Source organism: Engystomops pustulosus, chromosome 6 (genome assembly GCF_040894005.1).
Source record: "Engystomops pustulosus chromosome 6, aEngPut4.maternal, whole genome shotgun sequence".
In the NCBI taxonomy this organism is placed as follows: Eukaryota; Metazoa; Chordata; class Amphibia; order Anura; family Leptodactylidae; genus Engystomops; species Engystomops pustulosus.
Window position 1 is genome coordinate 35,991,933 of NC_092416.1, and position 13,197 is coordinate 36,005,129.

The following is a 13,197-nucleotide window of genomic DNA, read 5'->3' on the forward strand; positions in this document are numbered from 1 at the left end:
TCCTGCTTTTACAATGATGCTAATAAGACAGAAGGGCCCTGATGGGCGTCACCAGAGCCCCTCTGTGCTTTAGATTCACAGACTGGTAAGTGTGCATGAGCACTTCCCCCTTCCCACTGTGTGAGATTATATCAGGCAGAGGGAAGGGAAATGCATAGGGAACAGGGGAAGAATGCAATATGCTTCTGGAAAGTTTTAACTGCCTGTGAAGCTACAGCACAGAGGGGCTGTGGTAACCCCCAGACACCTTATTAATATCATTTTGAAAGTTGATTTTAAAAGACAGGAGGAAATGGATAGTAAATATAAAAAGATCACCACAGTCACGGTTCCTGGATCTAGGAGTAAGTGTGACAGGTTTATCATAATGGATTTTCATAGTAGATTTCCTTTCAACCAGGGTTACCCAGCTAGATGACACACAGGACACCCCAGGTTATGATCCACAGCAAGATATAGCAAGTCCTCACACTTATCTTAGATTAGAATCAAACACATCATCGTAAGACGTCAAGTAAAATATCCTGATCCCATCACATGCTGTGACATGCCTCAGCTGACTATTATAACAGTGTCATATTATAGCACACCGCTTAGATCATCAAGATACTGGGGGTCATTTACTAAGGGCCCGAATCGCGTTTTTACGGCGGGTTACCCGAATTTTTCCGTTTTACGCCAATTTTCCCTGAATTGCCCCAGGTTTTTGGCGCACGCGATCGGATTGTGGCGGATTGTGCACGCGATGGAAATCGAGGGGCGTGGCCATACGAAAACCCTACGGATTCGTAAAAATCGCCACATTTTAAAAAAAAAGTGTCACTTGACACGCGCTTACCTGCACCCAGCCTGGCTTGGTAAACTTCAGTGCATTCCAATGGACTTCAGCACAGCAGCGACACCTGGTGGATGTCGGGGGAGCTACCTTAGTGAATCGCCGGAAGACCCGAATCCTCCGCACAGAACGAGCCGCTGGATCGCGAATGGACTGGGTATGTAAATCTGTCCCACTGTCTGCTATGCTTTGCTTGTCTGATCATATAATTATTATGGGAAGGGATATGTAAAACTGAAATGTTGTGCCCCACTACATGACAACCACTTGGGAGAATCCTGACAATGCTGCTCTCTCAGCTCTAGCAGCTTCTGTTTGAACACTACAGCAGTTAGGGGGGGGGGGCTATTGTGTTTACAGTGTAGAGATCTCACACACTTGTGCACAAGTATAGCTACAATCCTGGAAAATAAATTCTATTTTTACATTCCTGCTGCAACAACATACACAAAGGTATGGTTACACAGATCTCCAGGGCCAGTACTTAATACTTTCTGCCAAAATAAACATTGACATGTGTAGTAGTGCTGGTTCTATCTGTACATAACAATAACATTGCATTGTCACTTGGCAAAGCAGGAATTAATAGAATGAGTCAGGTGTTTAGACATGTGAAGATGAAGAGATCCCTCAGTGTTTAGCATCAGGAGGACACAGCAAGTTATTTCCTCACCAGACTATTACTTCCCTGTTATCGAGGACACGCAAATGTTTTTATTGGAAATATTCCCCTGTGGAGGGGGAAGAGAATAACATTACATGCAGTGGTGTGGGACTTGGTTTCTACATAGTGGGGCTCATTTACTAAGGGTCCGCGGACCGCAATTCCGACGGGTTTCCCTGAATATTTCCTTTTTGCGACGAATTGCCCCGGGTTTATGGTGCACACGATCGGATTATGACGCATCGGTGCTTGCTTGCACGCGACTGAAATTGCGAGGCATGCCGTTGGACAACCCGACGGATTCGGACAAACTGCGGAATTTAAAAACGAAATTGTGTCTCAAGATCAAGCACTTACATGCACCAGGAAGAAGAAGGTGAACTCCGCCGGATCTCAGCATGGAAGCTGAGGAAATTAGACGCACGACCTTAGTCGGTACTATGGGCAGTTCACCTGTGTAGTCTGCAGAGAGCGCCAGATTCAGGATTTCTGACCCACAAATCTGGCTCCTTCTGCACTGTTCTGACATAGTGGGGGTCATTTACTAAGGGCCAGAATCGCATTTTTCCGACGGGTTATCCGAATATTTCCGATTTACGCCGATTTTCCCTGAATTGCCCCGGAATTTTGGCGCACACGATCGGATTGTGTCGCATCGGCGCCGGCATGCACGCGACGGAAATCAGGGGTGTGGCCATACGCCATACGATGGATTCGGAAGAACTGCCGCATTTTTTTAAAAAATAAGTGTCGCTTGACACGCGCTTACCTGCACCCAGCGGAGGACGCTGAAATTCAGCGCAGCAGCGACACCTGGTGGACATTGGGCGCACTGCCCTAAGTGAATTGCCAGAAGACCCGAATCCTCCACACAGAATGCGCCGCTGGATCGCGAATGGACCGGGTAAGTAAATCTGCCCCAGTGTGTCACACACCCCATGCACCTGTAACATGGGGCGTGTGACACACTCCTGTTGGACTTTCTACGGTCCGACTGACACTTCTTAAATACCTGTGCAAGCAGTTTGCATATAATTGAACATGCAAAGTCTGACAGAAAACTGGCGCAAAGTCCTTTGTAAATAGCTCCTTTGTGTGTTTTTTTGCTATGGATCTAGCAATGAAAGGAAAGGGGTATACCAGGATTTTAAATTGATCACAGGGATAAATGTGTGTAGGGTACTAAAGTATTCAAACAAGTATGTTGGCTTCTACAGTGCCGTACACTGCATAGTGGCAGTACTTGGTATTGCAGCTTAGTCTCATTCACTTAAATGTGGCCGATCTTCAAATAGGCCATGGCCAATGTGAAGTTGATTCAGCACTTACAGGTAGGTGCCAGGTATCAGACCTTCACATTGCAATGCTAAATAGAAGAAGATCAAAATCCTAAACTCTTGGCACACCCCCTTGTACAAATCTATCACATGTAAGTCTTTCTACCCTAGGAGATTATGATCGGTGTAGGTTATTGGCCTTCACTGCAGTGACTTCAAGAGGAGACATCAGTGCCATAGTAGTCCATGTACATAGCCAGGCCTTGGAGACCTCAGTTATCATAATCGCTGGGGTTCTCAGACATCTTATGATCAGACATTATGATCAGAGTCATTCGCTGTCCTTAGAGTGTCAGTAAGGGACAACATTCCAGATTGGGGAGAATTTCTCCAATGGCCTACAAAATTCTGGAGAACAAATATCACAACTTTTGGCACAACCCTTCTATTTATTCATAACTTGTAGGCCGCTAGCATTCTGGAAAGTGCAGACCAACAGATTTCCTATATTTTACACTGGAAACTAGATTTTGTTCTAATAATTCTTCTCCTTTCAGATAAACTTAATGCATTTGGGAACCAGACTTCATATTATCAGCCTGCAGAGAAGTGTCTTCCCAACAAAACTCTGTGCAATGGAATCGCTGAGTGCTCGGAGGGAGGGGACGAGGCCGGATGCGGTAAGGCCATGGAGAAGTAGGAGGCTAGTTCCAGACATACACCCCTACCCCCTACCCTAAATTCTCCAAGACTGAGCTGCACATAAAAATGAATTTATAAAGACAGAGTAACCCTTTGGGTGTATGACGTGTACCTGTATATTGTAGGTTGTGATTTTGTAGACTACTAATGAGATGGGAAAATAATTTCTTGGTGTTCTGGAAAACGGTGATGATATTCCTTGTCCTTTAGGGCAGTGAATGGGTTTATTCTCTGTTCACTGATGGTCTAGGGCAGCAAAAAGCAACAAGTGCTTTCCGACCAGAAGCCATAGGGGGCCCATAGGATACCTCTCATTTTATAAATAATACTTTACAGTTCGGGGTCTGGACAAAAACTTTGCACCAGGACTGAGAAACTCCAAGTTAAGCCTCAGGATATTCATACTAGGGCAACTTGCATCTATTGGCTCCACCAATGTCTGTTCAGATCTGCAAAAGCTGTACTAGGCTCAATCATTATGCATGGTTTATAGTACTGGTCTTTATATGGGGGAATAGACATCTTATGGACCCCTTAACATTTCTGGCAGGACAAAGACAACTCCTGTGTTGGCCTCTGTTACCAGGAGAACCTCATCCTTAAGCACCAAACTTCCCTTAATGGACCTAACTTTGGTCCTGGTAACTCAAGGTGGCACATTATCCAACCTGTTGCTTTTCTCAGCATTTAGAATCTTGAGCTGATGTTGAATGTTCTGACTTCCACAGTGCGCTTCAGGTGGGACAACTCCCTGCTTGAGGTTATGTCCCGGAAACAGGAGGACCATTGGTTACCAGTGTGTTCTGTGGGAGTCGCCAACAACTTTGCTTCTTACGTGTGCCAACGGTTTGGATTTCACGAGTGAGTATTACCAAAACTTCAGGTTTTTTCATCACCCTTAAGTTCCGAAATCAGAACCTTGTGGGGCAGAATTAAGAAAACTGTCAGAGATAGAAATCAATGGCAGACTTGTGCCTTGTCTATAGGGTTTAGTATCATATCAGATTAGGTTATGGAAAGACGCTGGTCCGTGAAGATCAGTCTATTACTCCTATATAGTTGATCCAAAGCAGGACCATCCATAATCAGAATATGGACATCATAATGTATCCCTAGATCGTAGGGAATATCACCAGCCTCAATTCTTATGGGACAAATAGTAATGATGATTTTGAAAAACATCTCACTACTGGCAAGAGGCTCCAAGTCTTAATTAAGTGACCACCATTCCATTCCCTTTCATGGGATTCTTGAAGTTCAACGCTTCATCAGTCTACACCTACATTTACACAGGAAACTAAGGTTCCTCTGATCCCAGTGGTCAATCGCCCCCCCCCCCCCCGTAATAAAACTTTTTGAAACACCTTTAAGGTATAAAATATGAATCCTAAACTTACTTCAACTCTGCAAAAATGTATATGAAAAAACTTTTTATTTAGGCTAAATTCACATGTATGTCTCAGGCTCCTTTAGGCTTCCATTAAAAATACCCAGATGAAAAAGTCCTCAATGCCAAAATTTAAGTGCACCCATATCATTATAGGCTCTGTTTTTATTGCACATTCTATATTCATCTGTTTTTGTGCCATTGTATTGTCATCACATATAATAGTGTGTTGTTTGCCTTGTACTAGAAACCCAACCGTAGAGGTGGTGACCATAAATGACAATCCTTCCAATGTAGGGCTTTACACCTCTGGATCTTCTGACACCATCCAAGGAAGCCTGGACAGGTCTGACCAGCATATATTCTTCTTATTATATAGTTTTTTTTTATCCATATATTATATAGTCGTTTTGTATTATTCTCTTTATCTCAGTGGCGCGTGTTCCAGTGGCCGATTCCTCTCCGTGAGATGCTCAGGCAAGCAGCATTATTCATTTACTATCCCTGTCCCTCACAAATATTGTCCCAACTGAGACATACATTGCTAATATTGACTCATTGAAGGACATGAAGTTTACTTTAGCATGCTATACAATCCCTACTATATGTGGCCACTATAGAACCGGGAGCCAAAAACATTGTATATATCAGACATGTCTGAATCTCAATTCATGTATTGGATAATTTCAGATTATATATTTTCATAGTTAAATGAATTTTTTCTGTTAAATATCACAAAATACTCTGCTTCCCTTGACGTAAAGTTAAAGGAAATCTACCAGCAAAATGATAGAGCAGAGACACTTACTCATAGATCCAGGCACTGTGACTGTGGTAATCTTCCTTCTAAAATCAACTTTTATAATTATGCTAATGAACATTGTCATCAGAAGCCCTGAGTATTGCAGCTTCACAGGCTGTTAGACTGTGCATGAGCACGTCTCACCCTTCCCCTGGTCCCAAAGCACTTGCCCTCCTCTGCCTGCTGTAATCTCACACAGTGAGAGGGTGAAGTACTCCTGCACAGTGGAACAATCTGCAAAGCTACAGCATTGGGGTGCTCTAGTAATGCCCCCCAAAGCCCCTCTGTTCACTTAGCATAAGACAATATCGAGCATGATAGACCAGCAAATACTACACATAGATCCAATCTTCTTATATTTGTTATCCGTGGCCTCTTTCCTACTGAAATCTTTTAAATTGATGCTAGTGAGCCTGATGGGCTCTGTGGGGAATTTCCAGAGCCCTTCCGTTCTGTGGCTTCATAGGCTGTTACACTGTCTCAATCCCCCCTGCTCCCTCAGAGCTTCCTCCTCCCTCAGCAGAGAAAGTTTCAGCACACAGTGGGAGCCAGAAGTGCTCTTGTACAGTGTAACAGCCTGTGAAGCTACAGCACGGAGAGCCTCTAATAACCCCCGTAACTGTTTCGGTTCATTAGCATAATTTTAAAAGTTGATTTTAGAAAGACAGAAGCCATGAACAACAGATTATGATGGTAGATTTCCTTTAAGAGATGAATCTCTGTCTGCATGTCACCACCACTAGGGGGAGCTTATGATTGGGAGGAACAAGGCTACAGCCTGCCCATGTACATAACATCAGTACTCCATTTCCTTGAAGACAACTGCCAAATTCTGCACTAAAATTCCAGCTCAATAATCCATATTGAATTCCATTTAAGCCAAAATCTAAAAATAAAGGAATTCATTTTTAATTGAACCGCTATTTACAAAGAGTTAAACATCAGTAGGGCCGCTGGTAGACGGCTTATTGATTGGCTATTCTTAGAAAGTTCATCTCACTTGTGCAATTAGCCCTGAATTATTTACTTTCCAGACTGCGGGATCCAGAAGAAGAGCAGAATAATCGGAGGGACAGAGGCCGGCGCCGGAGACTGGCCCTGGCAAATCAGCCTACAGATCCACTCCAATGGGGACTATGAACACATATGTGGAGGGACAATTATCAACAACCAATGGGTGGTGACCGCCTCTCACTGCTTCACCAGGTATATAACATTCAGCTGGTTATGATCAGTCTTATTAAGGGGGTTTTCTACTTAAAGGGTCTCTCTACAGGGGGTCGCTATCACATTACAGTTCATTACTGATCCCTGCGTCATGGCCCTCCGACTGTACTTGAAGGACAGTCCAATGATTGACAGTTAACTGATTGGATGAGCAACGGATCTTAGTACTTCCTGTCATCTCAGGACACGCCCAGGAAGTACCAGATCATTTGCACCGTTGTAGCTAGTATATTAAGTCATCTATTTATATTCAAAATATTAGAAATAGAACTTGTTACTATGTCATTGAGGTCTACCCATTCGAGAGTCATTAAAGGTGTTGGCCACTTTACCTCATGTTTTATGTAATGTGGGGGGAGGGGCAGGATATTAGGTAATTTACCAATATAAATCTATAAATAGTTCTTTACTGCTTTCTTGATATGTGAAGCCTCCTGTCTGTTATCTCATCAGCCAGAGATTCCTGTCCATAAAATGTCCACAGATTTAGGGTCATGTGATCTTCATCTGGCCATGAACAATCGCCCTGCCAGGGTTTTGCTCATGGACAGTTAGAGATCACATGACCCTCCATCTACAGCCAGTTTATGGTCAGGAATGTCTGGTTGATGAAGTAAAGGAAAGCGGAGAAGAACATTTAATGGATGTAAATTGGTAAATTACCTAATATCCTTCCCCACACAATTACATACACACCTAAACAAATGAGAAAAAGTGTCCAACCCCTTTAACACTTAGCATGTTATTTAATCTACCGTCTGGAAACTACTTTTTTTTAGTAGCCCTAGAGTTAGATTTCCAGTGTGTGGCTAATCCCTGTACATTATTCATAATTTATTATCTAGATATGAAAATTAGCTGCTGAAACTACTCGGGTATGGAGTAGCTTCTGTGAGCTCGGGGGCTAAGGCTACTCCACACAGCCTCTGCGCTTCTTGTATACGAGTGCTGGGAGCCACTGGGAAGCCAGCAAGGACCGGCAGCCACTGCGCCTGCGCAGTCAGCATGGACACACTCAGAATGGACACGTGGGCAACATTACAGAGGCTACTCCACGCCCAGAGAATTTTCTGCAGCTGTTTTTGGATATCAAGATCATAAGGTTCATAACCTGAAAGGCAGTGATCTAATAAATTATAAAAAAGTATGCAGGGATGAGCCACACATGGGAAATCTACATCTGGAACTGCTAAAAAAAGGAGTTTGCAGATGATAGATTTACTTCAAGCTAATAGTAAAAGTTAGACCATCCCAGGTTAGAGAAGAGCGCTTACTACTGCTGGCGGTAGTGGTCATCTTCTTAGATTGGTGGACATTACAGTTTCTTTAAGTCTTTATATATTCCCGATATCGGGGATCAGTTGGGGGAAGAGTTTGCGGACCTGACACCAATGATGGTGGCCTAGACCTCAGTAGGGTAGACAGGCTCATTGATCATGTAAATGGACTTCAGTAGGTTAGACAGACTCATTGATCATGGCCATGGACCTCAGTAGGGTAGACAGGCTCATTGATCATGGCCATGGACCTCAGTAGGGTAGACAGACTCATTGATCATGGCCATGGACCTCAGTAGGGTAGACAGGCTCATTGATCATGGCCATGGACCTCAGTAGGGTAGACAGGCTCATTGATCATGGCCATGGACCTCAGTCGGGTAGACAGACTCATTGATCATGGCCGTGGACCTCAGTAGGGTAGACAGGCTCATTGATCATGGACATGGACCTCAATAGGGTAGACAGACTCATTGATCATGGCCATGGACCTCAGTAGGGTAGACAGACTCATTGATCATGGCCGTGGACCTCAATAGGGTAGACAGACTCATTGATCATGGCCATGGACCTCAGTAGGGTAGACAGACTCATTGATCATGGCCATGGACCTCAGTCGGGTAGACAGACTCATTGATCATGACCGTGGACCTCAGCAGGGTAGACAGGCTCATTGATCATGGCCATGGACCTCAGGAGGGTAGACATGCTCATTGATCATGGCCGTGGACCTCAATAGGGTAGACAGACTCATTGATCATGGCCGTGGACCTCAGTAGGGTAGACAGACTCATTGATCATGGCCGTGGACCTCAGTAGGGTAGACAGACTCAATGATCATGGCCGTGGACCTCAGTAGGGTAGAAAGTCTGCTTACTAAATTGTCAAAAAATTTCCCAGTCCTCGGAAACTAGAAATCATCTATCTACCTCTCAGGTTCTCAGTTTTCTTCCCCAGCCTGAGGACTTGAATTTTTCCTTGTCAAGTGATTTCTGTAGTATGATTCACTAAAAAGTTTTGTAAAATTTGTTCGATTGGTACTGAATCAATCTCCTCATCTCTAGTAGCAATGCATTATAGTCTGGTCAAGCTGGCAGCAATATAGGAATCCATGTGAAAGCCGTTTATCCTGTACTGATGTGCGGCAGACATTCCTTTTCTTTAGCTTTCAATCCTACAGCGAAAGCAAAAAATCTGCAGGTTCCCCTTTCAAATGTTCATGTGGTTTAGACATTCATGTGACCAAAAGTGGCTGTCTGAGATCAGGTAAAAGTAGGACAAAGGACAGCAATGGCAAAAATAACATAAGGATATCACCCAGCACTTTTATCCCCATCATCCCATATACTTGCCAAAATCAGACCCTTACCTTTCCCCATTCCCCCACAGCAGTCACCTTCTCCACTCTGCTTTGCAGGGTTCTGGACCATTAGGAAAGTTGATGTTGATCATAAATGTGAAGATTTCATAATAAGACCGTCTCATTATAATGTGTCCCCTACAGCTCAGTGCCCCTCAGTTACTGGAGGATAGTAGCCGGCACCATCAATCTGGACCAGGACCGTGTGGTGTCGTCTATCGCAGCCATTTTTAAACACGAGAAGTACAACGACAACACCGATGACTTTGATGTGGCGCTGTTGAAATTAACCACCCCATTAACTTTCACAGGTAAAATAAAACGGATTACAGGGATTATAGGAAAGGTATAATATGGATGGAAGGCTGGTGCTTTAGTAAAAGGTCCAGTAGTGGAAAATGATGGAATTATAAAGGGATTCTGCCATACTATACACTGGAAGTAAAAGGAGAATAGGTGGAGCATGGTCACCTGCACTCAATTCTGCGTGTGGGACTTGTGGTCCCCCATTCTCCTGATTGCTGAGGAGTCAGACCCACCCTCAAACAGACGCAAATCATATGGAGAGGGAATAAGTGTCTGGCGTGACCCAAACCATTGAAGGATGTCTAGTGCAAAACTCAGTATTAGGAAATATGCCCCATTATGCAGATGAGGCATACATCAGGCAAATACATAAAATAATAATAATAATAATAATAATAATAAAATATACTTATGACATTAATTGACACAGAGCCACCTAGTGGCTATAGCATGAATAACAGGCCGCACTGTTGTGCTTGTTTTTTTATACCGTTTTGCATGTTGTTCTAACACTGTGGGGGTCATTTACTAAAGGCCCGATTCTCGTTTTCCCGACATGTTACCCTAATATTTCCGATTTGCGCCGATTTCCCCTGAATTGCCCCGGGATTTTGGCGCACGCGATTGGATTGTGGCGCATCGGCGCTGGCATGCACGCAACGGAAATCGGGGTGCGTGGCCGAACGAAAACCCGACGGATTCGGAAAAACCGCCGCATTTAAAACAAAAAATGTGTCGTAGAGCTTGCACTTACCTTCACTAGGAATAGGCCGGTGAACTTGAGCGTGTTCCGATGCTTTTCAGCGCGTCGGAGGAACTACCTTAATAAATCCCGGCCAGACCCGAATCCAGTGCAGAGAACGCGCTCCAGTATTTTCTAAATGAGAATATTTACTTTATTTGTTATACTTTTTTTGCTTTAATGTTTTATTTTATATATATCTTTGTGGGTTTTTTTTCGATCTATCTATATATCATGTTCATATAATGTATGGGGGGCATTTATCATATACCGACGCTTGTGCATATTCGCAGCGGGATACAGCTTCCGCCTCTGCCGCTCCGCGTTCATTCTACATCAGACAGGGCCAGGTGTAGAAATAGACGCAGCTGGCGACTTTTAACATGTGAAAAGTGAAAAGTTGGTGTGAAGGTGGTGAATTGCGGTGCATACAATAAGCTAGCATTTCCAATTATTTCAGGGCGTCTGCGGCACGTCAGGTCCTGATAAATATGCCCCTATATCTATATCATAGTTATGCATCTCAAATCTATCTTTCTGTAATTTATAAAAAAAAGAGCGTGCAGAGCAGCATTGCAACCAAAATGGGTGGCAGCCGATGACGTGTGGAAAACATCGTATACATTAGTAAACGTAGAAGAGGCGACGCTCCAGTGGTGTTTTAATAGTCTTGATGGGGGATTTATCATGGCTTGTTCGCCTTGCTTTGCCGTTATTGTGTCATACTTTCCGGGAATTGCAGCCATTCTGCCCCCTACGCCAGTTGGGTGGGGAGTGGGCGGTGCTGAGCTGTGTAGTATCTCGCCCTGTGTCTGCGCACTTGCTAGAACCTGGTGTAGAACTGAGCCAGGCGCTCGATGGTGCCATGGGGGTGGGGGGGGGGGGTGGATCATACGCCGGTGCATGAATCCTTTGTGTATGTGAATGACCTTGTACTATTCTCTTGTTCTTCCCTGTAGCTGGTGTTCAGCCCGCTTGTCTTCCCATGAGCCAGCAGAGCTTCAACCCCAATACCCGATGCTGGATCAGTGGTTTTGGTAAAACTGTAGCTACTTTAAGTAAGTATCACAGTATAATGTACATCAGTCTGATGTCATTCACATTAATGGTATTCAGTAATTGTTTTCATTTTTTCTGTGAAAAATCTGAATTTCATAACAACTGATTGTTGGAAAAATGTGATGATACTTTTGCTATTTTTAACAACATTTGACTAAAAGTGGGGTTTGTGTAAAACTGTGAAGCTTTGGAGAAGTTACTGAGCCTCCCATTGACTAAGAAATGAAGTACAATTTATTAAAAAAAATTATAGATAAAATATAAACCAGCTATTAAAGGATTGTAAACCAGGTGCGTTCCCCCTTTGGCAGGATCCACTCTTCTTTTAGCTTCTCATGCCATGGTTTTCACAAAAAAATGATGCAAATGAGCCTAAGGGGCTCTGGGCTCCATAGCTGTTAATTGATCCTGGAGCCCCTCAGTACATAATTCTTCCAGCCTTTTTTGGTAAAATGAAGGGCATAAGAAGCTAAAGGAAGAGTGGATCCTTCATGTAAATGTGCTTAGTTTACGTACTTTCAGCCTGGTGGTAGATTTCTTTAAAGGGGAAGGTCATATTGGTGGAGAGTGTTTGCTAACAAAGCCCAAAGCTACATCAGTGATTACTTTGAGGACATCTAGGACAAGAAATTTCCTGAATTAATGAATCAGAACTTGAAGAAGCCACGTCTTTAACATCAATTACCAGTTATGTAACCCCTATGTGTGTAATATTTTGTGGTTAAAATGAGCCACTTTATTCTATCACTATATGACAATGATAATACCTTAGATGTCCTGATCTTGTATTATTTCTTGTAGAGGAGACGTCTAACGTCCTGATGAACACAGAAGTGGGCATCATCAGCACCGAGGTGTGTAATAGTCCTACTGTTTACGATGGAGCCATTACTCCCAGAATGATGTGCGCTGGGGACCTCAGGGGCGGAAAGGATTCATGCCAGGTGTGTACTGAGTATGGGTGACCTGTATGCACATAGCAGAAGATTCTTCTCATCTCATATGTATTTGGTTTGTCCATACACGTTATCAATGGGGATTGGAAATAAGTAGCTGTCAGAGGAGATTAGGTGTACACACCAAGCACCCAATGTCCCCACCCAATGCAAATCACAGATGTTCTGTAGTAGGGTGATAGACCCTCTACTACCCAACAAACATCGCTCTGCAAATACAAATCCTTCTCTCATTATATGATATTATTTGTTTTATGGGTAATAGGTTCCTATTACCAAAATTCTTAACTGTGAACTGGGTCATTTTGCAGTGTTCCTTTGGAAAATATGCAAGTTAGCTTTCTTCCAGAATGAAAAGCTATCATACTGGTGCCACTGTTGGAGGAGATAACTAAGTAGGTTAAAGCGTAACTCTGAAGTTATCTGTCCAAAAATAGTTTCCGCACAGCTGGAGAGAAGCTTTGTCAACAATTCCAACATTACCTATACAATGCTGCTAGCTTCTCCCTATATATCTATCAGTCCTATCTGTGAAATCCTTTCCAGCTTCTCCTGTAGGGGGTGGGCACTTTCTGATTATGACATAAGCTAAGGGCAATGAGG

At 43.5% G+C, this 13,197-nt stretch overlaps 1 protein-coding gene across 2 annotated transcripts in view; it reads left to right on the plus strand.

Moving 5' to 3' along the window:
* TMPRSS13 (transmembrane serine protease 13) overlaps positions 1-13,197 on the plus strand; it is a 40,083-nt gene that overhangs the window by 19,570 nt on the left and 7,316 nt on the right. For both annotated transcript variants that reach the window (XM_072155703.1, XM_072155702.1), the window contains exons 4-11: positions 3,334-3,456; positions 4,207-4,339; positions 5,113-5,211; positions 5,299-5,342; positions 6,702-6,873; positions 9,676-9,842; positions 11,539-11,637; positions 12,440-12,582. In XM_072155703.1, the coding sequence (XP_072011804.1) occupies positions 3,334-3,456; positions 4,207-4,339; positions 5,113-5,211; positions 5,299-5,342; positions 6,702-6,873; positions 9,676-9,842; positions 11,539-11,637; positions 12,440-12,582 (980 nt within the window). The remainder of the gene's footprint in view (positions 1-3,333; positions 3,457-4,206; positions 4,340-5,112; positions 5,212-5,298; positions 5,343-6,701; positions 6,874-9,675; positions 9,843-11,538; positions 11,638-12,439; positions 12,583-13,197) is intronic.